The sequence below is a fragment of the Coenobita brevimanus genome, chromosome 110 (genome assembly GCF_032717465.1).
Source record: "Coenobita brevimanus isolate Jiangsu-jjx chromosome 110, ASM3271746v2, whole genome shotgun sequence".
Taxonomy (NCBI): Eukaryota; Metazoa; Arthropoda; class Malacostraca; order Decapoda; family Coenobitidae; genus Coenobita; species Coenobita brevimanus.
Window position 1 is genome coordinate 50,659,214 of NC_137063.1, and position 25,799 is coordinate 50,685,012.

At 43.4% G+C, this 25,799-nt stretch overlaps 3 protein-coding genes across 3 annotated transcripts in view; 1 reads left to right on the forward strand and 2 right to left on the reverse strand.

Moving 5' to 3' along the window:
• The window catches only part of LOC145417363 (secretion-regulating guanine nucleotide exchange factor), a 29,929-nt gene extending 24,523 nt beyond the window's left edge, over positions 1 to 5,406 (reverse strand). The window contains exon 1 of the mRNA XM_080286038.1: positions 5,328 to 5,406. The gene's annotated coding sequence lies outside the window, so the exon portion shown is untranslated. The remainder of the gene's footprint in view (positions 1 to 5,327) is intronic.
• Positions 548 to 1,272, reverse strand: LOC145417588 (uncharacterized). The gene is made up of 2 exons (XM_080286293.1): positions 917 to 1,272; positions 548 to 776 (listed from the first exon to the last, which is right to left on the reverse strand). Exons 1-2 carry the CDS (start codon positions 1,270 to 1,272, stop codon positions 548 to 550), a joined length of 585 nt encoding a protein of 194 aa, XP_080142419.1.
• Positions 5,407 to 13,748: 8,342 nt separating the features above from the next.
• The window catches only part of NSD (Nuclear receptor binding SET domain protein), a 92,422-nt gene continuing 80,371 nt past the window's right edge, over positions 13,749 to 25,799 (forward strand). Inside the window, exons 1-2 of the mRNA XM_080286137.1 lie at positions 13,749 to 13,789; positions 22,312 to 24,297. Coding sequence (XP_080142263.1) covers positions 22,339 to 24,297 — 1,959 coding nt within the window. The 5' untranslated portion in view covers positions 13,749 to 13,789; positions 22,312 to 22,338. The remainder of the gene's footprint in view (positions 13,790 to 22,311; positions 24,298 to 25,799) is intronic.

Consider the following 25,799-nt stretch of genomic DNA (forward strand, 5'->3'; position numbering starts at 1 on the left):
CTCTACCTCTTAATTTTACTATGATAAATGAAAAAAACATGAACTGATGTACTGTACAGTAATATTAATAAGAAAACATCACAGGTAAGAAGCATAAAAAAAAAAAAAATGCATTTTGATGTGAAAACTGGTGTGGTGTAAGGGACTGGTGGCGGGGTGAGGCTTGGGTACAGCTACTGTGGCCCCACGGGGCCTACGTCATCACTATCACTGTCGACAGATATTTCCACATCTTGCTGTGTTTTTTCTGCCTCTCTCATGAATAGTCGCTCGCTACGTATCCAGCTGTACCAGCGATATCCCATGATCTTGCAAAGACACTTAGTACCAAAGGAGTAAATTCGCCGCCTCAAGTCGCTATTTAGTGTCCAGGCATCATAGACATGAAGTATGAGGGAGCACCAACGCCTTGAAGATACAAACTTTTGTCCTTCTACACGAATAATGACTGCATCGAATACCCGAACTGAGTGAATCCATAACCCCGTAGGCCAGACCAATGCGACGAGGGATCTCAATGTCTGATCTACCATTGTTATGGATCACACTACCAAGATGTGAATCTTTCCAAGACTTCTATATCCTCTCCACAAGCATGGACAAACTGAATTGCTTCATCTAACAAGCCACCAAATGCCTGAACGTTGGTCTTAGCGCAAGAGACCTTTAATCCCGGTGGCTTCACATTCTCGTGAAATTCCTCGAGGGGACTCAGTAGTGTTTCCAGCGTCTCCAATAGGACAACTGCATCATCAGCACAGTCAAGGTCGGCAACCCTGAAATTGCCAACTGATAACCCACAGTGACTGATTCACAGCCCAGTCCAGTACTCAATCCATACATGTTGAAAAGTGTGGGGGTAAGAACACATCAATGTCTTACGCCAGAACTTGCTGGGAAGAAGTCGGATGTTCACCCCCAACACTTGACAGCACTCTCAGCATTTGAGTACAAGCCAGCAATCAGTCGGATTATCCCCGCAGGGATCCCATGGAGTAGCAGGAGTTCCTGTAGCGCCTCCTGATTTACTGGGCCAAATGCCTTCTTGAGATCCACATAGGCTGCTAGAAGACCTTGTCGAAACTGAAGACAGCGTTCCACAAGAACTTGACGAGCTAGGATACAGTCAACAGTAGACTTTTGGGGCATGAATTCGGACTGCTCAGGCCTCCGAAACTTTAGCAAATGGTCCTGGATACGAATCAGGAGAATGTGAGCAAGAACTTTGCCCGGCACACTGTGCACTGTGATACCATGGTAGCTACTAGACATGCTGGTCTCCTTTTCCATTCCAGAAAGGGCTGACCAAACCCTTTGCCCAGTCAGAAGGAACGATACCAATCTGTCAAACAGCTTCTATGACTGCATGTAACCCCCTGATCATGGCCTCACCCCCACCTCTGATCAATTCTGCTGGCATGTCACAAAACACCAGCTGCTCTACCACTTTTCAACCTGGCCACTGCCTTCTTGATTTAATTGAGAGAAGGCATGACTTCGTCAGTTGGTGGGACAGCAGTCAATGGCTGTACACCGGCTGACAGAAGTTCTCCACTGGGAGGTTCAGCCATATACAGCTACTCAAAGTACTCAGCCCAATACTCGCTCACCCCAGACATAAGCCATCCATCTGTTATCCAAACAGAGTTAACCTGAGACATGAGTCTGGAGTGGAGCTTCTTCAGGGCTCGATAGGTGGGTTGAAGGTCATTTGCATGAAAACAGCCTTCCACCTTCTCAGTGATTTCCCTGACATACCTCTCCTTGTCCCTGCTCAGTGAAACTCGTGCCTGTCGAGACAGAAGTCTGTGTTGTTCCTGATCCTCAATGGGGTGCTTCTAAAAAGCTCCAACTCAATAGAGGGCACTGCAGACTCTAATTTAACACATTCCCACATTGTTTAAAAGGCCTATCTCTCTCTGTTAAATATCTACACTGCTGTGTGAAACTGTGAATCACAGTAATGTCATATACCATAATATAAATAATACAAATAGGAAATGTAATTATAACAGTGGGAATTGTATTATTTATCATACACAGAAATGAAATATTCACTGAGGTCAACCCCATGATTTCCTGGTCCCGTAAGGTTACATTTCTACCATGTAGTGGAAGTAAGGTTTTTATTATATAGTTGGCCCAGACTATAAATTAAGCCTAGTGGGTAACTTAACTCATTCAATCTCTATGTTAGCTTAAATTTAATGCTGAGTAAATACTGGGATTTATCATCACATTTCATCCAGTCTGGAAGACCGTCCCCAAACCAGGATCATTTATGCATCATTGTCATTGTTTGGCAGATCTCGCTGAGGATGGATGTTAAGGTAAAGCAAGCCAAGACATCTGCCTATGCTACACATTCAGGGAGTCAAGTTCTATATTTTCGATTTTCATAGCTGGATGTAGAGGAGGTCATGGTACAGCTACTGAAACTGACTTAGGACCTCCCCCCACAAGGTATTAAAAACCACAGAAATCATAGTAGCCTATATCACAACGTTTGTTCATGAAATGCCATTCATTTATATGAAATCATGTTTCTCTTGTTTTTCAGGACCAATTGGATGCATTTTGGCATGGGATCACTTAGATCTCTAAAGTAATCTAAACACATTTCTTTGCACCAAACATCTGTCAGGTCAGTCTTGAGGTTGTTCAGATTGGGTGTCTTCTTCTCTGTCATGATTTTCTTCATCTTTGCCCAGCAGTTTTCTATCGGATTTAGATCCGGATTTGAGGACCTCAAATCCGATTATCCTGAAGTCATTTTGTCAACTTTCTTGACTTGTGACATGGAGTTGAATCGTGCATGAAAAAGTCGCACCCATGAACAGCAAAAAAGTTTAACAAATGATCTTTCAGAACTTGAATGTACCAGCCACCATTCATCATCAAGTTCTTAGGAAGAAATAAGAGGCCTTCCCTTCCCATTTCACCTGAGAAACACCGCCATACCATTACTGATTGTGGGTGCTTAACAGTTGGCACCGTGTAAGCAGGGTCATATTGACTATGGGAGGGAAGGCGACTAAACCTTGGCAGAACGCACCTGGAACACTTGAAATGTGCTTTCATCGGAAAACATAACTTTTCTCCACTCATACGATGTCCAGTGTGCATACTTCTTGGCAAGCTGAATGCGCTGCTTCTTCATGCGGTTAGTGAGAAGCGGTTTCTTGGCTGCGGTGTGGCTTGGCTAACCCAGCTTCTTCAGCAAGCGGTGTTGGATAGTTCGAACTGAGACGTCTCGTAACAGCTGGGGATGCATTCTCTTCAATTCTGCTGCTGTCAGTCGAGGATTCTGAATTACTTCCCTCTTCACGAGTGTATCTGTACCTCTGGAAGTCGTCCTCTTCTTTCCACCGCCATGCTTGTGCTCTGGTAAGGCATCAGGTGGCAGACTGCGTGCTGCAGCAAGAATTGTCATGATGGTCGACTTTGCGCGTCCAGTACGTTCACAAATCATGTTGATAGGGACACTATCCTGCCCCCATGCAATGATACAGGCCGTCTCATCCCTTGAGCAGTACTTTCCAAGCATGACAACCTGACTCTAGGAAAATAACAGGGCAAACAGTAATGCATATGAAAAAAGAGGGAGGTGCAAGTTCGGAGCGACGGGAACATACGGTATACTCCCAGTCTCACTTCTGGGCAAGCACTGATGTGCTGAGTGTTTCACCACCTCTTGCTAACTCCAGAGGAGCTGCCAGTTACTTCTTGCCCAGAAAATTCACTTGGTAGAAGTGGAAACACAAGGCAAAGATAAACAACTCTCTCATAGCAATTCTGTGTGTAGGTTCTAAGTCAATTTGCGGTGGGTGTAAGTGATCGTGGAATGAGTGAAAAACTTAAACAGGGGAATGTCCTGTGCTGCGCATGTGTGACTTGGGTTGGCAAAATGTTGAATCCCAGTATTTACTCAACATTAAATTTAAGCAACACAGAGATTGAATGAGTTAAGATACCAACCAGATTAATTTGCAGTCTGAGCCAACTACTGTATATATGACAAACCTCACTTCCACTACACGTAGTAGAAATGTAATATTACAGGACCAATGAAGTGGTGGGGTTGCCCTCAATGAATACAGTATTTTATTTCCACATATGATGAATAAAACTCTATCTATCTATTGCCAGACACCATAATCCCGTAAGGGCTGGCCATTCGACTCTGAGTTAATTGTTTTACAGGGAGGGGCACTAACCCTCCACCAACCCACTTGTTGATATGTAGGAAGCACGTATGGTTTGGTTATATGGTTACCACCCAACGTTGTAAATGGTTTCTTGGCTTACAGGAAACCATTTGGTTTGTCACTCAATGTAAAGCCATCTGTAACAGAAAGAAAAGCAATAAGAAGTGACAGGAAAGATGGGAGAAATAGGAAGAGAGGAGGGCAGGCACAAAAAAAGAATGATAAAGGCTAAGGAAGAAGTAGGCAGCACTACATCAAGTGAGTGGATGACGGTCGCCACCACCTACCACTAATAAATGCTACGTTATAATTACATTTTCTATTTGTACCGTTTATATTATGGTATGTGGCATTACTGTGACTCATAGTTTCACACAACAGTATATTTTATGCAGGGACAAATAAGGTTAGTTTAATATCTAAAAACATGTTTCCAACAAACCTGCAGCATCATATCATCCATCCCACATGATATAACGGCAAACTGGTGAGACGGCGGAAAAGAATTGTAATAGAAGGGCCTGAAAGGTACATACAGTACTGAACCTGCATCTTCCAAAGCGAAACTCTATGCCCTTCAATACAACCATATGAGACTCAAAAAATGAGCATATAAAATGTTGGAAAAGAATACTGTACCTAATACAATATGTAACAAAATATATATCTGACAGACCTTTCCTCAATTTCGGAATACAGCATTTCTTCAACTGCCCTTCACACATAGGCTATATCTGCATCACTGTTGTGAATTACAGTATTACAAGCAGAAATTCAAGCCACTCTTCAGTCAGGACCTCATTTAGAACTGAAAAATCACAAGACCAGGCCTACTTAAAATGTTGTACTAGAAAAATATACAACCACTGCTGTTATTATTCTAGTCACAATAACGAGACGATAATCGTAATGCTGCTAGGAAGTGGGGATTACACCAAGCTACATTAAGCCCTCCAAAGTTCACAGTTAAATGAACACTCGGACGAGTGATGATGGCTCACCCTTTACGAGATACTCGTACGTTGACGATATTCTGTACCTCAATTTTCATTGTAAAACAGCAGTGTTAACAAGCCCATTTGTTCAAACAATACACTGCGGAGCAATTGGGGTGCTTACCATAGGTAAGGGCGTGGTTGCCTGCACATGAGCTACAGTACTACCAAACGACCTTGACAACGACTACCATCTGTGTTTATGCTCTTATAGCAACTTCTAACGTTTGGGATGGTTTCCTAGTGACTGATTTTTGTCTAGTAATAATATATTTTGTAGTATTGATGGATTAAAACAACTTATTGTGTGTCTTTTATCTGTATACCTCATTACTATGGTGATATTTTACCCAGTAAATAGTTACAGCTAAGAGCCCCAAATGAAGTTTCAATGTATTGGATACGGTCGTCTTTTACGTGTAGTTACAGTAGCCTACGTAGGTATGATATTATCGCATCACTGCTTATGACACTAGTACAACGTTTGATTGTAATAAAGCTAGAAAATGTCAATGAAAATCATGCAATATGTATAAATGTCATTTGAGTTTGAACATCCCGCCACAAGGCGAACTACATGTAATCGCTGACAGTTATAGAATGACGAAACGAAAGAGGGGAAATCATCATCATCATCATCATCCAGACTTCCTTTCCCACCCAAGTGCAGGGTGAGGAGTAGCAATGTCCAAACAGCACAAACTTGCCCAATCCAAATAGGCCACGCTTCCATTCACTCATCATTCAAGCCCCCGGAATCCTGGCTCTACCGTATAGGCCAAAAACATTCACCACATTCTGCAGCTTCACAATGACGTATCCGATTGAGTCAATACGGACGCCGGCATGCACACAAGGGGTGCCAAAATCCCTGCACTTCTCACAACATTTATCCAGCCAGCTCGATCTCTTATCAGTTCCCTAGCCTCACCGACTTCCAAACCTCTCTTCCTCAAATCCTCATCCACCAAATCTCTCCACCTTCTCCTTGGTCTACCTCGCCTCCTCCCTCCTTCAAATTCGCTCAGGTATACATTTTTCACCACTCTATTGTTAATTTGTTATCCTTTCTTTCCACATGACCATACCATCTCATGACACTCTCTTCGATTCTGGTGTCCACCGACTTCCTCACTCCACATCTTTCACGAATCACATTATTTCGTATCCTATCCACCCTCTGTAGGCCCTACTCCACATACATTCCTCAGCAGCCCCATCTCCACTGCTCTTACTCGTGACTTTTCATTTTCATGCCACACCATAGTTTCACATCCATGTGTTAAAGATGGCACTAACACTCCCTCATGTAAGCCTCGCGCAGCTGCAACACTCAAGCCTCTGTTTCTAATCAGGGCCTTCATTGCACCAGCTACTTTTCTTCCTTGTGTCACTCTACCTTCAACTTCTTTTGCACATTTTCCTCTCTTTTCTCTCACTGTACCCAAGTATTTGAACTCTCTCACCAATTCCAGTCTCTCCATTCACTGTAACATCACATTGGGAGTCACCTTCTCCCTCAATAACCATCACTTTACTCTTCTCTACATTTACTCTCAACGCACGACGCTCACAGACATCAGCAAAACTCTGCACTAGCCTACCAAGTTCTTGTCCGGTACTTGCAAGAAGTACTGCATCATCAGCATACAACAAATTTAAAATACACCATCTATCACCATTCATTACCAACGCCATCCCTCTCTCCATTACTCATGTTTTTACTTCTCTCATCACCTCATCCACGTATACAGTAGCCTATACTGACCAACCATGGGGACATCACACAACCTTGTCGCACGCCCACACCGATCGTGAACCATTCACTTAAATGCCCATTAACCCTTAATTACACATGCATCACTACCATCTTAAAAACTCTTGACAGCACCTAGCAGTTTACCATCTACACCATACATACGCAAAACTTTCCACAATCCCTCTCTGTCTACTTTGTCGTATGCTTTTTCCAGATCTATGAATGCCATAAACACCTTGTGGTTCTTCTCACAAGCCTTCTCTGCTATCTGTCTCACTGCAAATACTTGATCCACGCATCCTCTGCCACTCCTAAAACTATCTCTCTTACTTTCTCTATAATAATTCTTCCATATACCTTCCCTACCACGCTCAATAAACTTATGCCACGATAATTCCTGCACTCACTTCACTCACCTTTATTTTTGTACAGGGGTACAATCACAGCCTTTATCCACTCTGCAGGCACAGTTTCTCTCATCCATGCCTTCTTACATATCTCCAACAAGCACTTCATTCCATTCTCTCCAATGCACTTAAGCATCTCTGCATACACCTCGTCAACCCTAGCTGCTTTCCCATTTTACAGCCGTTCACATAGCGCTCTTCACCTGCACGAGTGTCACATCTCCTGGCACTGCATTCCTTCTCTGCACACCCTCAAAACCAGTCATATTTACAGCCACTCTGCTCTCTTTATTCCCATTCATCAGGCTTTCAAAATATTCTTTCCATCTGGTCCTTACTTCATCTCCATGGGTTAGTAACCTACCACCTGCATCCTTCACACCATTACATTAATTTGTTTTTGCTTTCACTTCTACATTTCCGCACCTCTTTCCAGAATAACTTCCTATTTTCAGAGTAGTTCGCATTAATTTTTCTTCCCAGATCATCAATTACCTCCTTTTTCCTCTTCACTAGTCTCTTTACGTGCGTCTTGCTCTCGATATATATACTCAGTTCTTATTTCAACTGAACCCCTATCCTGTAACCACTTTAGCCACTTCTTCCTCTTTTCCTCCACCGCTCTCTTTACCTCCTCATCCCACCATGCCATACCCTTCTTTTTTGTTGATACTCTTGCCACACCATACACCACTTTAGCATTCCTAACTAAGCAATCCCTATATGCATTCCACAGGCTGTCCAGATCCAGTTCATTCCAGTTCACTGATTCTAACTCGTCCTCTACTTTGGTCCTGTAATCATCTGCCATTTCTTTGATCCTCAGCTTCTTAACTTTCAGTCTTTCTCCTTGACTGCTCTTCTCTCACTTGATCCATCTCACTCCTCTCAGCTTGATCTTGCATACCACGATCATATGATCTGACAGACTTCCACATTTCCTCTCACAGCCCTCGTATCAGCAACCATTCCCATCATCGACCTCTCTACGTGCACGTAATCAATCAGGCTTCTTTCAACACGATCCCCGTTTCCTCTATACCATGTATATTTATGTGCATCTTTGTGTTTGAAATACGAATTACAAATGCACAACCTTCTCTCTTGACACATATCCTTTAGTCGATTCCCATTATCATTTTCTCCTGGTACTCCATAACAACCCATTATGTCATCCTCAGGACCAGTGCCTACTCTTCCGTTCATAACCCCCATCACGGTCACTTTATAGCTCCTGGGCATTTCTCTCACTACTTCACCCAGCTCATCCCAAAACCTGTCTCTTTCTCTCTCACTCCCGTCCTCACACGGTGCATACTCTACAATCACTACCACTTTCACCTTCTCAAACTTGAACTTGATATACATACACCTCGAGCTGACACATTTGTAGTCTCTCATTGCACTATGCCACACCGCATTCATCAGCAAAGCAACTCCTTCCTTACATCTTCCTCTCCCATTCATTCGCGATCTTAAACAATTCACACCCTCCCACTCCTCCACTTCGCACCCTTTCATCTTCGTTTCACACAATGCCATCACGGCATATCTCACACTCTTGAACACATTCACCACTTCCACCCTCTTGCTTTCCTCATTCACACCTCTCTCATTCCACATGGCCACGCGAGTCTGCCCATTTGGTTGGGGCCCTGGGCAGGTATTGGGTCCTCCAAGGCTCCCTGAAGCGACTGCCATGTTTAAGAGATTTTGGATAGGGGAATCTGGGGGACACTTAACCCTGCCAGAAACCCCGGTTATATGGTTACCACCCAGCATAGTAAATGGTTTCCTGGGTACAGGAAACCATTTGTCTTGTCACTCAGTGTAGAGCTCATACGGCATCACTCTACATTGAGTGAGTGGATGATGGGCGCCCCCACCTGCAAAAACAAATTTTATTATACAAGGAAAACTGTTTATTTCCATTCTACTGTACAGTGACCCCGAAAGAGAGCAAGAGAGAGAAAGATTCTTTGTTGACTCTGTGTTGCAACAGGGGTAGGAAGAAATTAAAACGAATTTACAGGGACTTGTGAAATAGCCACCCAGCGGAGCGATCCCGACACCACCACCCGAGGAGGAGGATATGGGGAGGTGACCCTCACCCCAAAAGAAGGCGACAGGGAGACGCATAGGTGTCCCGCCGCTACACTGACTCATCTCCTCCATGACCCTATGCCCCTCTTCCATGCAGCCGGACCCATGGGCAGTGCACTGTCCAGGTGCATTACCCTCTGACGGGGAGAGAGCTCACTAGAATCGGGGTGGGACTTGCCCTACGACAACCCCAAGTAGGCCTTCGGTAGCAGTGTCCACTGGACCTGCCTCCACAAGAGGAAGAGTGACCTCAGGTGCTCAAAGGCCTAGTTTATCCCAGTGGAGCAGCGGCACAGTAGTATCCACCAGATCTACTGCAGGAGTGTCTGCCGGATCTCCTCCTTCTGCCACCCACCTTCGGGAGCAGGCATCTCGGACCGTCAGCCAGACGACTTTCTCCTGCAGTCCCCAGGAGGGCGGTGGGCCCATGGTAGTGTCCAACGGACTTGCCACCTGGGGAGAGACCACAGGTCGTCCCCCAGCTGCACTTTTCCCCCGACAGCAGGAGGACGGTAGAGACCAGCAGACCTGCCGCAGAAGCCAGAAAGTACACCGAGCTTTCCCTCATACTGTACCCGGGACGAGTGGTCCCCTGGCAGTGTCCCCCAGACCAGACCTGTCAGCCACAAGGAGTGTTCCCTGGATCTCCTTCGACTACTACCCCAGGAGGGAGCCTGGGTAGCGTCCGCCGGACCTACCAGACAGAAGGAGTGTTCCCCGGACCTTCTTTCTCTGTCCCGGAGTGGAGCTCTGGCAGGGTCAGCCAGGCCCGTCAGGCTGAGGGACAGGCCACCGGTTGTCCCTCATCCACTACCCCGGAGGCTTTCTATGAGGGTGCCGTCTCTGGCTCAGCCTGCCCCTCCAGTGGCCGAGCGAGATGCCCCTCCTGCTCCCTGTCCCCAACAAAGGGTGGAGACTGCTCCACAGCAGGGATTGCGAGCCTAGGTGTCCTGTCCCTGCAGCCCAGCCCCTAACGACCCCAGCAACTGATGGACTCCCCAGGGTGAGCAGCCACAGCCAACCCCTGACGGTCTCCCCCTCCCGGCAAGAAGGCAGCCTTCAGAACTCGAGGGGTGCCCTGCAGCCAACCTTTGGTCCGGAACAGCCAGGACCTGCTCCCAGGACTCCCACCATGGCCAACAGCAGGTATCGTGCCTTGCGCCTTGTAGTACTGTTTGGTCCCAGTTCAGAGGGCCACCACACTCCCAGGGCCCCCATCAGGAAAGGGCCACCCACCACACTGCCCTCCAGCTTCCCCCGGACACCTGAATATGCCACCCGAGACCTGCGCCAATGGCCCTCCTCCCACACTGGGCCATCACCTGTGTCTACCTGCGACCTATCCCTTGGAATGCCCCAGCGCCCGCCAGCGACACTACCAACAATGTGCAACAATTATATTCAATTCTTAGTGCTATAGACCCTGTGTGAACCCCACCTCCCTTCGTCAAGAGTGTCGTGCCCCTGTGTACAGCAATAACCCCCCTTCCGTAACGTGTCATCGACCCCGGGCGTATACCTCCCCTGTGTAATATTCATACCCAACCCCTGTGTAGTGTTCTCGACCCCCCCTTGCATCGCCCCTATTTGTGATCTGTTGTGCATTGTCTGACACACCTGTGTAAGACTGTACCTTGTGTGTAATATCCATATCCCTGTGTAATATGACCCCTATTTATCATACTTGCCCTGTGTGATATCTCGTCGTCCCCCTATTATTATATTATGACCTCTGTGTTCTATTTGTGGTAACCTACAGTGTCATAGTCCTGTGCGATATCTGTCTCCCTTGATATATATACACAGAGACTCGTGCAGTATACCTGGTCCGTGATATATCTAGTGTTGTGCCTTATACCATACCTGAGTCGTACGTTGTGTTGTGCAATATATCGTGTTTGTGATATATATAGTGTTGTGTGTTATATCTTGTCTGTGATATATATATATATATATATATATATATATATATATATATATATATATATATATATATATATATATATATATATATTGCCAGACGCCTCAATCCCGTTTGGGGTGGCCACAAACAAATCGCCTCCAAGTCGCCCTGTCCCCCGCCATTTCACTGCCCTGCTCCCAACTCACACCTCTCTCTCTCATATACCTCTCCACCCCATCCCTCCATCTCATCCTCCGCCTCCCCCTCCCTCTTCCCCCCTCCACCTCACTCACATACACTCTCTTCGTCAGTCTTTCACCCTCCATCCTCTCCACATGGCCAAACCACCTCAGTGTGTTCCTCATAACGCTTCCTATCACATCCACATCAACACCACAACGCTCCTTTATATTCTCATTCGTCAGCCTGTCTCTCCATGTGACTCCACAGGCTCCTCTTAAGTAACTCATTTCCACAGCTCTCACTCTTGACTTGTGTCCTTCCAACAACGTCCAAGCTTCACTTCCATACGTCAGAGTTGGTATCACAATACTGTCATGTAGTAACTTTTTCACTTCCATGCTCACTTCCCTGTTTCTTATCACTGCTTTCAAAGAACCAGCTACCATTCTTCCCTGCTGTACCCTTTCAAGCACTTCACCCTCCAAACCTCCATCCTTACTCATCACACTACCCAAGTACTTAAACGTACTCACATTTTCCAATTCCTCACCATCCAACCTCGCTGTACATTCACTGACTTCACCTCTCTCAAAGACCATCACTTTACTCTTCCCTACATTCACCTTTAGATTCCGTTTCTTACACACTCTCCCAAACTCATCCACCAAGCCTTGCAGCTCCCCTTCGTCTTCACTCAACAACACAGTATCATCTGCAAACAACAGTACAGGGAGTTTCCAAACACTATCCTCTCTCACCAGGGCCACTCCAACATCCACTACCCTACCTTGTACCTCTTTTATTACCCCATCCATGTACAGATTGAACAACCATGGAGACATGACACATCCCTGTTTCAACCCAACTTTCAAAGAGAAAAATTCACTTAGTTCACCATCCACACGCACTGCAGCCTTCGCACCATCGTACATACTCTTCACAGCATTCAACAACTTCCCATCTACTCCATATATTCTTAACACTTTCCACAATCCATGTCTATCCACCCTGTCATATGCTTTCTCCAAATCCATGAAAGCCGCATACAACTTCTTTCCCTTCTCTAGAAACTTTTCCACTAAAGATCTAAGAATGAATATCTGATCTACACAACCTCTTCCCTTCCTAAAGCCTCCCTGTTCTTCTCCAACTAATTTCTCTGTTCTTTCTCTAACTCTGTCAATTAGTATCCTACCATACACTTTTTCTATTACACTAAGAAGACAAATGCCCCTATGATTACCACACACTTTTTTTCCCCCTTTTCCTTTGTACAAGGGAATAATTATACCTGACTTCCAATCCTCCGGGACTCTACCTTCCTCCCAGGCCAATTTGCACATCTTCCACATCCATTCTACTACTATCTCTCCCCCATGCTTCAGCATTTCACCACACACTCCATCAATTCCTGGGGCTTTCCCCGATTTAACTTTCTTCATTGCTTCCACAACTTCTATCCTACTGATTTCTTCCTGTCTTCTCACTTCCCTCCTTCTCCCAGCCATTCCCCAGCCACTTATACTCGCATTACTTCCATCCTCTATGTTCAACAATTCCTTAAAGTGTTCTCTCCATCTGCTCACTTTTTCTCCCTTCTCCACCAGTAATCTACCACCCTGTCTTACTCTTTCCACCTCTTTCCAGAACATTTTCTTACAGTCCCTCCACTTTACACTCAAATTCCTCATCCACTCTCTTCTTACTAATCTTTTCACCTCTTTCTTTCTACATATAACTCTCTCTTCCGCCTCTCAACTTCTTCCACGCCCCTATTTCCCATCCATTCATTGTATGCTTTCTTCTTTTGTGCCACAGCCTGTTTCACCTCTTCAGTCCACCACGCTGTTCCTTGCACCCACCTCCGTCTTCTCTTCCTTCCACACACCACATCATATGCTGCACATATATATTCATTTCCCCATATTGCGAAACTGGTTCCGTTGATTGTGACCGGTGCTTATATCAACAGATAAATGGGATGTATGGAAACCTTAGCGCAACAGGAAGTAATAAACAACAAAATTGATACGCTGTTGGCGTCCCATAAACAATGGAAATGAAATGAGAGAGAAAAAAATCCCTGCGCAGCGTAACGCTCACATTTTTTCGCACGGGTTCAAATTTGTGCGGGGCTGGACCAATGAGATTCGAGTGTGGTTCCCGCGCCCCCAGCACCAATGGCTGTCACCCGGGACCCGCACACTCGTAAATACAACCTCTAAAATCGGGTAATAAACCCTTTCTTCATATTTTTATGCGTATGATAATGGAGCTTAGGCTAGTATAGGGCAGCAAAGAGCAAATTTGATCGTGAAGAAGAGTACATGAGGGAGCTACGGCCAAAAATACGATATGTAAAGTAGCTTTGGTCTGGGTGTTCGGGGGAGACTGGGCATCATCACCAGTGTATTTTGCTCTCAAATCGAAATGGCGGCTTAGTTACTGCTTGCATGACACTTTTATTGAGTTCTTTCCCTACTTCGGTGTGTGGTGTTTCCGAAAACTTTGGGATTCCGTGCATGTGACGTTCGGGAAGGTAAGTGTGTTGTGTATTGCTAGTGTAGGCTGAGAAGAGCTTATAATGCTGGGTTTGCTCAGAGTTGTGAAGTGTCCGGGCTGAGCATCCTAGTAAATTCATTTTCGTAATAAATCCTACCCACCCTCAGATTGTTTTTATCATTTAATTATTTAATGTGGATGGTACACAAAACTAAATGTGCGGCATTGTTTAGTTCTATTTTCGTTGTTTATACTTGTAATTTACGTTTTTGTTTATTTCTAACAGCATTTGGGCATTAGTTATGTAGAAAATCAAAAATTAGGTGGATGTCTGTGTTGAGTTGTGTATAAATGTTAAAGCAGGGCTTCACAGTGATTACCTTGTACTAATAAGGTCTACAGCTGTCATATATTTTCAGGCTTGTTATATAATTGGTTTTATGGCAGTAATGAAAATTGTGTAAGTTCTGTGCAGTACATAATTTTGAGTATTTTTGTATTGTGTAGAAAGCCTTGTTTAGAATAATGGCATTTCTAGATTTAGTTAGTACAAAGTGGCACCTTTTCTGTGTTTACCACAGGTTTTGCAAGATTACTGTTTGTTGCTTTATTCATATCATTTTTGTTAATTTATTTAAAAACAGGCATTCTTAGGTCGAGGGTGTATGGAATGGCTTGTTTTTATGGGTTTGCCATAGATTAATTTTATGTTTATGCATTCCTTTTCTTTTTTTTTTTATGGTACATATATGTATGAATGGTACGTGAATGCTTTAAGCAGCTGAAAGACCTTACCAGTTCATTTCTTATCCTTGAGTTTCTTTTCTCTATTTTTATTTTTATATTTTTTATTTTTAGGGTGGTAAATAATGGTTTTATAGTGATTATATATCCCTCTTGTTTTTGACCATCACTTGCTCTCCAGATGTGTTGTTTCTCTGGCATCATGGCAGACTTACAAAATCCTACTTTAATCTGCTGAAGTTAATTTACTTTTGCAGTTTGACAGATTAAGTTGATAAGGTTAATTTGGGTTAGCTTGTTAGGTTAGGTTAGGTTTAGTTAGAGTCGGATAAGTTAGATGAGTATACAGGTATACCTTGATATACAGTACCTGTAGATGCAATACCTTGGCTTAATGATGGGGTTAGAAGTACCACCATACTCCGCCTACTGATGGTCAAATCCCGGTTTAACTATGGGTTTTGATTTTTTGTGAATGGGTTTTATGATATTTTAGACTAAAATTGTGTGTTTGGGTTGATTTATAAAATGTTTTTAGACTTAGATTAATGTGTTTTAGTCATAGGTAGGGTGAACATTGTGATTCTAGGGTACAGTTTACTAAGTTTGATTTTTTCCATATTTGATAATTTTCATATTTTATTTGTTGATTTTAGTGAGTTATTTACAGGTTTTAGGCTTAGGTTAGCTTCTTTTATGGGTGTTAGGCCATTTAGATTGGCTTTAAACTTGTTTTTGGACTCATTTGGGTGGGTTTAGGACTTGGTTGGGGGGGGGGAACTCAAGGCTCAAAAACGCATCCCTATACTTTGCACGTTATATCTACCCCAAGATACGATACCCAGCCTAACGATGGGTTTTTACTTAACCAGTTGCATCATTAAACTGGGGTATACCTGTACATTGTTTTGTAAGGTTTTGAGCTTATGTCAGGTTAATTTTGGTTAGGTAAGGCTAAGTTGTTATTGGAACCTTGGTTAGCCACAGTAAGTTTTGGTAGATGAGGATGTTTTAATAAGTTGCTGCCAGTACGCTTGACAAACATATACTCATTGGGAAAGCAGGCATGAATAAAATCAGCAAAGAAGTCTTTTAGGGTACCACCATAAAAATTACAGTAGTAGGAAACATAGAAAACAGCCAGGAAGAAGAGGGAGTAAGGTAGTAAGGTATTTCTGGTGCTTAAAGTAAATTGTTACTTTACAGTACAGTACTGTATATATTTATTTTGTATTTTTTGTCTTATGAGTCCTGCAAGGAATGTTAACATTGGACTGTCCAGTTTCTGATTAGTACAGGTACAGTACCATGTTATGTTTTTTGCCCATATCAGATTGCATTTGTGGTAACTGTCTGTAAAATGATAAGTTGGGTGTTTTGTATTATTCTTAGACCTACCTTTAAAGCTATTTCATACCCTTACATGGTTGATTTTCTAATAGTTGTATAAATGATGTCTGAAGCATTTTACTAGGACCAGAATGATGCTAGGGGTTATGCATGCAATAAATGATTACCAGTAGATGTCTTCCGTCATTTCAACGTATTTCTGTATGGTATAGATTCTGATATCCGAAATGCCTTATTCCAAAAACCTCCGCATTTCAATATATATATATATATATATATATATATTTTATGTGATAGAGAGTTGTTGGTATCACCTGCCCTCATACAGTGTACTGTATGTTTGAAGAGTTTTTGTGACATGTAGGAAGGAGTGATCATCATCATCATATCCTGTGTTGCCCCATGAGGAGAGTTGGAGCCCAGGGCTAGGCAAGCTGGTCCTGGTATTTAAGATGAGAGTGATTAGTCTCACATCCCTGAGTGGCATTACGTGTTGGGGTGATAAATTACTAATACAAGGTACTTCACCTTATTTACAGTAGGTGGACAATTACTGTCCCTAATCAGGCTTTCTAATCATTAGTAGTGGGAGGAGTAAGAATATACCCCCACCTCCAGTAGATTGCTTGCCATGCATTATTTCATTCCATTAAGTTTGTCGTACCTTGCCTTGAACGCAGCAATTGTAGGGGCTGTTACTACATGCTGAGGAAGAGCATTCCAGGGGTCAATGGCCCAAATAGCAAACCAGTTCCGCTTCATTGTTTTCCTCCAGTGTTCTGGCCTGGCTGTTTTCAGGCCGTGGACTCGGAGGTTGTTGGTGCAGAGGGTGAAGAACTCGGAATAGGGGACATCATCAAAGCCATGGAGCAACTTGTATACCTTGATCATATCTCCCCTCAGCCGTCAGTCCTCAAGCGTTGGAAGGTCTAGGGCTTCACATCTCTCCTTGTGCGCATGATCCCTCAGCTCTGACGCCTGCCTGGTTGCCCTGTATTGGACCTGCTCAAGGAGTTTTACATCCCTGACCAAGTATGGTGACCAGCACTGGGCTTCAGAGTCCAGGATGGATAGGCCCAACTATAGTCGCGACGCATGACTCTGAGGTTGTTATTATCGTACCCTGGCAACCTACCATTCAAAAGCGTGTCCAATTTTGTATCATATACACGAATCATGTTTGGCCATGTGGAGAGGATGGAGGGTGAAAGACTGACGAAGAGAGTGTATGTGAGTGAGGTGGAGGGGGGAAGAGGGAGGGGGAGGCCAAGGATGAGATGGAGGGATGGGGTGGAGAGGTATATGAGAGAGGGGGGTGTGAGTTGGGAGCAGGACAGTGAAATGGCGGGGGACAGGGCGACTTGGAGGCGATTTGTTTGTGACCACCCCAAACGGGATTGAGGCGTCTGGCAATAGATAGATAGAAAGATGTTATTATGCATGAATATATTATAAATGAATCACATGTGTCTCATTGTACATGAAATCAGACACACTGTTTAGAGGTAGGTTGCCAGGGCACAATAATAACAACCTCAGAGTCATGCGCCGGGACTATAGTAAGGTGGAGAGGGAACAGAGGATCTCCTTGTTAATGTATTTGAAGCTCCTCTTGATTTGCCAAGCCTGCTGGTTGCGTTAGTTGCCACCTTAGCTGAATGCATTGAGAATTTCAGGTCCTCTGATACATACACTCCCAGGTCCTTCACCATTGTGGTTTTTCAAGGAGTGAGTCGTTCAGCTTGTACCTGGTGCCAGAGTTCTGCTGCCCAAAGTGCATGGTCTTGCATTTGCCCACGTTGAATGGCAACAGACATTTTCTACTCCATTCCCTGAGATGATCTGTGTCTTGCTGCAGTGCCTCCGCGTCTTCCTAGGTCCTGATAGTCTGGTAGATCTTTTGCATCATCCACAGAGAGGCTAGATTCTGACTCCAGACCATGTACCAGGTCATTAACAAAAATAATGGAAAGAACCAGACCTACCACAGACCACTTCTAACAGCCACCCTGAGTAGGTACCCCTGATGAGTATTCTGTGAGACCTCCCAGACAGGAAGCTGGCCAGCCAATGCTGTAAATTACTTTGAAACCCTTGTGCACATATTTTTGCCGGTAGTCTCCCATGTGGCATCCTGTCAGGTGCCTTCTCACAATCAAGATAATTAGCACCCACATAATCCTTCATGTTGACAGCTTTGACTTCATCATCCATGCATGAGAGCATATTGGTTAGGCAATTTCTCATATCTCTGAGGCCATGTTGTACATCATTAACCCTTTCCCATCAGGGGTGCTTGTAAAAAATTGCTGTGGCACGTGACTAGCTGAAGCACTGTGTGAAGAGTCGCCGTTTTACTACTTCCGCTCGTAGCAAAGTCACTATTCATTGGAGAGAGCTCAATTTGGTCTCGTCTTGAAGTCTAATAATTGCACTTTATCATACTATGTTAAAAAGCAATGGATGCAAATGCAAAAAAGGCGGGTAGAATGTAGATGACATGCAGTTGCGTAGAGATGTTTTACTACTACCGCCTGTAGCAAAGTTTCTATTCATCTTAGAGAGTTCAATTTGGTCTCGTTTTGAAGCTTAGTTATTGCCCTTTATCGTACTATGTTCGAAAAGGCAATATATGCAAAATAAAATGCATAAAAAAGTGACTATAAAAATAGGATTTAGCCGACTTGGAAACATTTTACACTTTAAAAAGAATTCTGCCCCACAAAATAAACTACTCAAGACAGAATAATATTTTTTGCTCCATAACGTTGCTGAATAAATTTCTTTTCCAATGATGTATAATTTTTTTGTATTTGAAGAAAAAAATTACAGAAAAATGACAATGAACAGAAAGACATCGAACATCTGAACCTCAGAAGCCGATGACAGCCAAAGCCATCACCAGTACTTGAAAGGGTTATGAATATTGTTCCTGGTCACGTGACTGACCACTTCTTGCTTTACCAAGCTTTCCATCACCTTGGAGACAACACTGGTCAGCGAGACTGGCCGGTAGTTTAGTGGCTGGGTTTTGCTACATTTCTTAAACATTGGGTTGATGTTGGCATTTTCCAGCTGGTGGGAACTTCACCTGTGTCCAAAGAGGATTGGAATATACAGGTATGTAATGGGCTTGAAAAGTAGATTTGCACAGGTTTTTAGTACAAGAGGGGAAATGCCATCTGGTCCCGGAGCCTTGTTTGAATTGAAATGTTCTAGGTGGCGGCGAACACCATCCTCATCAAACCTCATGGATGTGATCTCTTGTATGTCAGGGTTTCGTCTGGGATTTGGAGTAGGGTGGGACATATTTTCCTCGACAAGTATGCCATTGAAGGCCATGCTCATTCCTTGAGGTGTCTCCTTATCGTTCCTGGTCAGCACGTCCTCTGGTGTTAACAGCCTCGTGATAGGTTCCCCCATGCTGGTCATCATCTGCGATTAAGTCCAAAAATGCTTTGGGTTTTCCAAGGAGTCAGTGGCCACTGTCTTTTTATAGTGGTAGGCTGCTGTGCTTTCCTCACCACTCAGGTCGCTCTTGTTTCTTGCTGCAGTGTAATTTTTGCATTTGTGAGGCGTTCTCCTGACCCTGTACCTCTGCCATGCCTTTTCCTTGTCCTTCAGTACTCCCTCAAGGTGTCTTGTCATCTGCTTTTGCTTGGCTGGACCCTGTCGCATGGAGATGACCAGGACACATTGGGCAACAACCTGCTTATAGCGTTGGGTGAATATGCTCCACATTTGCTCAGTGTTATTACCTCAGAACTCCTCCCAATCTGCTTGACTGTATAGTGCCAGCATTTCCTCTGTGTTGGCTTTGCAGTAGTTCAATTTTTTTTTATTATTTTTTTTTTTATTTTTTTTTTTTTTTGAGTACCTGAGTTCTGTAATTTAGGTTCTGAGCTGAAATTAAAACTTAGCACTACACATTTGTTTAACCCCTAAAGATTGCAGTGCTTTAACCTGTCCTTCCCCCCAGCTGCAAAATGGTTCCGTTTTTTCAACTTTCACCAAAGCAGAATTTTTTCTTATTGATTTCAAGATCTTAAATTTACGCACCAGATAATGCAAATTTCACTCATATGTCAAGTATTGACCGCACAAGTTACTGCTTGCATGTGAGTGAAAATGGGTAAATAAGGAGTTCAGCATTTAAATAAAACACACATAAAGCAACAAAACAATTGCACAATTTATCATATAAAGCAAGAAAGCGTTCATTTATATGTATAGATGTGAAAAGAGCATGTGAAAACAAAGGCAAAGTGGTGCATATCACAGCTGAATCAGGGTAGGTTAGGGTCCATAAGTACATGTCCTGGAGGCAGGGACCCACTTTCTGGATGGGACCACTTTCCGGACACACTTTTAACTCGATTACTTCGGAAAGTGGAGGGAGTACTGTGTATATATATATACACACACACACACATTTGGTTATATGGTTACCACCCAGCGTAGTAAATGGTTTTCTGGTGCACAGGAAACCATTTGGCTTGTCACTCAGTGTAGAGTCACCCACAGGCTGAAGGAAGTGGAAAGAATGAAGGAAAGAAAGACAGAAGAGGGAGTGTAAAGTCACCCGTAGGCAGAAGGACAAGGAAAGAAAGATTGAAGAGAATGGAAGGAAAGAAGGATGGAGAGGAAAGGGCAGACACCGGAGAGCAGCACTACATTGAGTGAGTGGATGGCATTAATGTTTATCCACCTACCAAAGTAAGTCAGCTGGTTTCATTTATAAAATACTGTATTATGATTTTAGACTAAAGGGGCAATTTGACTTGGCACTGGGGCAATTTATATGCTGCAATTTGATCAAGTACAATACTATCTGGACAGTTGTAGACACTACATCGTGGATTGCAAGGATACTCTCCTAAGTACAGGCTGGTTATATGGCTTTGTGAAGAGAGATAAAGTCCTGTTCTCCAGGATATGCCAAAATATTTAGAGGAAGTGGGCTGCTGTCTCTGTAAAGGTTTTAGTGGCCTACTTTAAAATGCTAGAAGACAGCCTTAGGGGAGTACCTTCTGCAAGCATCATAAACTATGACGAAACCAACATCACGGATGATCCTAAAGGAAAGCTTCAGATATTCCGGCGTGGTATAAAACACGTGGAACATATCTTGAATACGACGAAGAGTTCCGCATCCATCATGTTCTCCATCACTGCCAGTGGAAAACACCTTAGTCCATATGTTGTTTACAAGGCTGAATGCTTACAGCAGTCATGGATTGAAGGAGGACCAATCGGTGTATAAAACTGAACTTCTGGCTGGTTCGATTCAAATTGAAGTAGAGGGAGTGGAGAGGTCGGCCTTCTGAAGGGACACAAACAAAGGACAATACCAGACAAGAAAGCATGAAAGGTCTGAGCGGTTCGAATGAAAACTTTGAATGTTTCACTGACGGAAAGCCCACCAAGTCCAGTTGTCACACATAAGGTGTTGATAAACATTAATTGTATTTTTCAAATACTGGTATGTCTTTTCTGAGTTTTCCATGTTAAAATTCAATTTCACATATGGAGTTGGATCGTTTGTGTTTCATTACCCATACAGTAAAGCTTTTTAAGTGCCTTAAATTTGCACTACAAACCTTAGTACCAGGGAAAATGGCCAAAGGCGAGTTGAATAGCCCCATCTTACGGTAGTTTCAGTGCTGGGTTAACATTGCCCGTAAACATGATCATATATTTTTAGTACAGTATACCAAAACCAGCCAGGAACATGGCCCACCATGCAAAGGGTGAGGAATGAGGCAAGTAATCCTTGTTTAAATTTTGTTACAATTTCTGAATTATTGCATTTGCACATTTCTATTTTTCTTAAAGAGCTTTTTTTATTTTTTCTTGTAATTTTGCTGTAGTTCAGATAAACTTTGTTATAATCTCATTGAAAGATCTAATCAGAAGAGAAATACTGCACAATGTTTGTTTAAAAAATGAGAGGTAGAAATACTTTCATCATTCCATCACAGTGAAGCTTTGTTAAAGGTAGGCCGAGTTAAAATCATACAGATTTTGATGAAATTTATGTAATAAATAGTGTATGTCATTTTTAAAACTACTATTCCATTTCAGATTACAGTGAGACTAGTGTGTAATAATAATATTGAAGATGTTTGATTAACTTCGTTTTTATTTTTTCCCACAGGATCACAAGATAGCTTGTGAGGTCCTGATGGACGATGTTTCCCAGGGATATGTCATGGGATATGACAACCTCTATCTCCCTTCTGAAGTGCCAAGAGCATTAGCGAGTATGTCGCAGGATTCTGATGCCAGTGGTATTGTGCAGGATGTGAATAAACAGGATGATGATGAAGAGAAAGCCCTAAGGGAAAATGTAGTTGGGAGTTGGCTTAACAAAGGTGGGACTAATGTTGCAGATGAGTATGGTGAGGCTGATGTAGGGATGGCCTGGCTGCAGGATCATGATGGCCCTGTAGCTGCTGCTGCTGATGGTGTGTGTTCTGAGGGGGAGGATAAGGACAGTACCGATGAGGACAGGTTCAGCTTAGATGCCAAATACAGTGCAGAGGATTTTAGTGGAGATGAAGAGGAACCCAGAGATAGCACTGAAGATGAAACAAAGTACAGCACAGACTTTGAAGCCAAGTACCCTGGTACTAAGAGAAAACTTCATTCAGTGAAGAACAGAGAAGGTATTACAAGTGATGAAGGTAATTGGCTTGAAACAGCAGGTTGTTTAGATAGCCATATCCCTCAGCAGAAAGGTAAGCAGATTTGGGACAGCAGTAATGATGATGGTACTAGTCCTGATGAGCAGTGGCACAGCAGTAGTGAAGACACTTCATCTGCTGTGAGTGAAGATGAGGAAGAGAAGATGGAGAACAAAAGAATAAATCTTGGCTATAGAGGTACAGATGTACCAGCTTCTGTCCCTTCAAATTGCAGTGAGTCCATTCATGCAAAGCCCATCTTATGCTTTGATGAATATGGCAACCTTACTACTACATACCATAGCCCAGAAGTTAGTTCTGTGGGGGTTGACCCTTCCGAAGTTGGAGGTGTAATTAGTAAAGCAGATACCATATCTTCAGAATTCAATGAACAAGCTAAAATGAAAAAAATGCCTTGCCCAAGGGAGACCTTACCAGACAGTGTACCAGTTTGCAATGGGGAAGTGAAGACATTCAAACAAAAGACAAGAGTTCTGGGTGAGAATGCAGAGGGCACAGTTGTGTCCGACAAAGAGCTGAAGCAGGCATTCAAGGAAGAGTTTATGACCGCAGCCACCAGTCGCTATGGCAGGACACGAAAACGGAAAATAGAGGATGGATTCTTCTTTGGAACCATTAATTTTAATGAGTTAAGGAAAATTACCTCAGGTAGTCCAAAAAAAGGGAAGGGTTTAACTTCAAAGAACTCAAGCCCTGAACAGAAAGGAAAACTTTCTGGTACCTCACTAGATGCAATGAGAGGAAGTGAGTCAGTTGATAGTATAACCAGCTTCTCCGAAAATGGGTATGAAAGATTTGATACTCATGAAGTTGTTAGAGAAACAGGAGATAATTCTTCAAGCAAAGTACAAATATGGGAAGCCAAAGACTCTGGTGTATCAGTACAAAATAATGATGTTAAAGAGGGCAAAGGTGTTCGTGGAGCAGCTGGGAATTGCCTTAAGAGTATTGGTCTTGATACAGAGGCAGCAGTGCATAAAGCAAGCATCCTTCCATCACTTGGTACCTCTGTCAAGGAGCTAGCAGATACTGATTCACGTGTTCCGAGTTTGGACTTGATGGGAGTTACAGAAGAGAGAAGTTCAGCAGTGGAGGTGACAGAAACTGAAGACAAGGAAACCATGAATAAAAGAGCTAGGAGGTACAAGAAATCAAGATCAAAAGTTAGAGGCCGAAGGTTCCCTGGTACATCTGATAGGCTGCTGCGTGGCCAGTCAGATGTGGACAAGATAAAGCAGGCATTACGAGAGGTCACTGTTTCCCCACCCCTAGTGCGCCGACAAACACGAGCCAGAAAAATTATGGAGTCAGAAGTGTCGGAGTCAAGTATTGTGTCTTCTGATTCACAGGATTCTCAGAAGGAAGATCAAGAGAGCTCGGACCCATCTGAAGTACCTACATCTGACACAAGTCAATCCAAACCACCAGAGAGTGAGGTATGTTATAATTGCTTTAGATAATTCTTTTAGCTCCTTAAATATTAAGTCTGTCCTGAACCAGGTATAATCTCTTTTAGGTACTAACCCCGTGAACATAATAATGTATAGTGTTTTTCATTGTAATCAAGCTGACACTAAATTATTTTCTTCATCAAAGGAGGAATCTCTTGGTAGTGAAGTGGTTAATGAAGGCAACATCTGTATAATCCTTTCAGTTCAAAAAGTGATTAAAAAAATAAATAAATTAGGAAGTATATCATCAGATTGAAAGAGTTACAATTTGGTGGTGGGTTAGTGCCCCACCCCGTAAAAGGAACTAACTAAACAAGCAAATAAAGTGCCTCAGACCAGGACAGACCAAACGTTGATGACTAAGGAACGGACAAAAGACATTCTGAGGGTGGGGACATGGAATGTGAGAGGAGTGAATGATGAAATGAAAGAGAGAGAGATTGTTCAGGTGCATGAGGATGCAAGAGTGGATATATGTGGATTGACTGAATCTAAATGGAAAGGTGAAAGGGTGAGAGAGTGGGAATATGGGTTAGGTATATGTGCGGGAGTTAATGAGAATGAGAGGGCAAGAGAGGGAGTATGTCTGGTGATATGCAAGAAGTGGAAGGAGAATATAAGAGAGTATGGAACAGTGGGTGCAAGGATTGTATGGATGAGGATGAAAGTAGGTATACAAGCGTGGGCAATTATATGTGCGTATGCGCCGACAGAGGACCGAGTGGCAGGAGTGAAAGATGAGTTTTGGGTGAGTGTAGAAGCATTTATGGACAAATTTGAGAGGAGCGAGAGAGTGCTTTTGATTGGAGACATGAATGGCAAAGTTGGGAATGTACGAGTGTATGGAGTGGTTGGTCAGTGGGGTGTGCCAGCTGAAGAAAATGGGAATGGTAGTGCTTTGGTGGACGTCTGTGCTGGTAAGGGGTTGGCAATAGCTAACACATACTTTCGTCATAAGATGATCCACAGGTATACATGGAGAGTAATGAGGAGGATGGATGTTGAACTTGTTGAACGAAAGGCAATGATAGACTATGTGTGTGTGTGGATGAGTGAATGAGAAGACAAGTGTTGGATGCAAGAGTGTGGAGAGGGTGGGGGAATGGAGTCTCGACCATCACTTAGCGATGGCCAAGGTAAAGCTGCAAAGAAAATGGTTGAGGAGACGAAGGGGAAGGCAGGAGGAAACAGTTCCTGTGAGAAGAGTGGAGAATTTGCAAGATAGTGAGAAAATGGCAGAGTATAAGAGCAAAGCAGAAGAAAGATTGGGAAGGTATGAGTTAGAGCAGATGGAAGGGGTGGAAGACGTATGCAAGATATTCACGGAAGAGATTGGCGCAGCGTGTGAGGTGGTTTGTGGAGTGAGGAGGAGATGCAAGGGTGTGCAAGGGACAGCATGGTGGAATGATGAGGTGAAACGAGCTGTAGAACAAAAGAAAAGAAGGCATTTAGTGAATGGCTAGCAAGTAGAGGTAGGGGAGGAGATG

What these genes read in the sequence shown, in the direction of transcription:
- LOC145417588 (XM_080286293.1), bottom strand. Translation starts at nt 1,272, where the DNA reads ATGTCTAGTAGCTACCATGGTATCACAGTGCACAGTGTGCCGGGCAAA. An exon ending in AGTGCTGTCAAGTGTTGGGG is followed by an intron (nt 777 to 916) that starts GTGAACATCCGA and finishes TGGCAATTTCAG; the next exon opens with GGTTGCCGACCTTGACTGTG.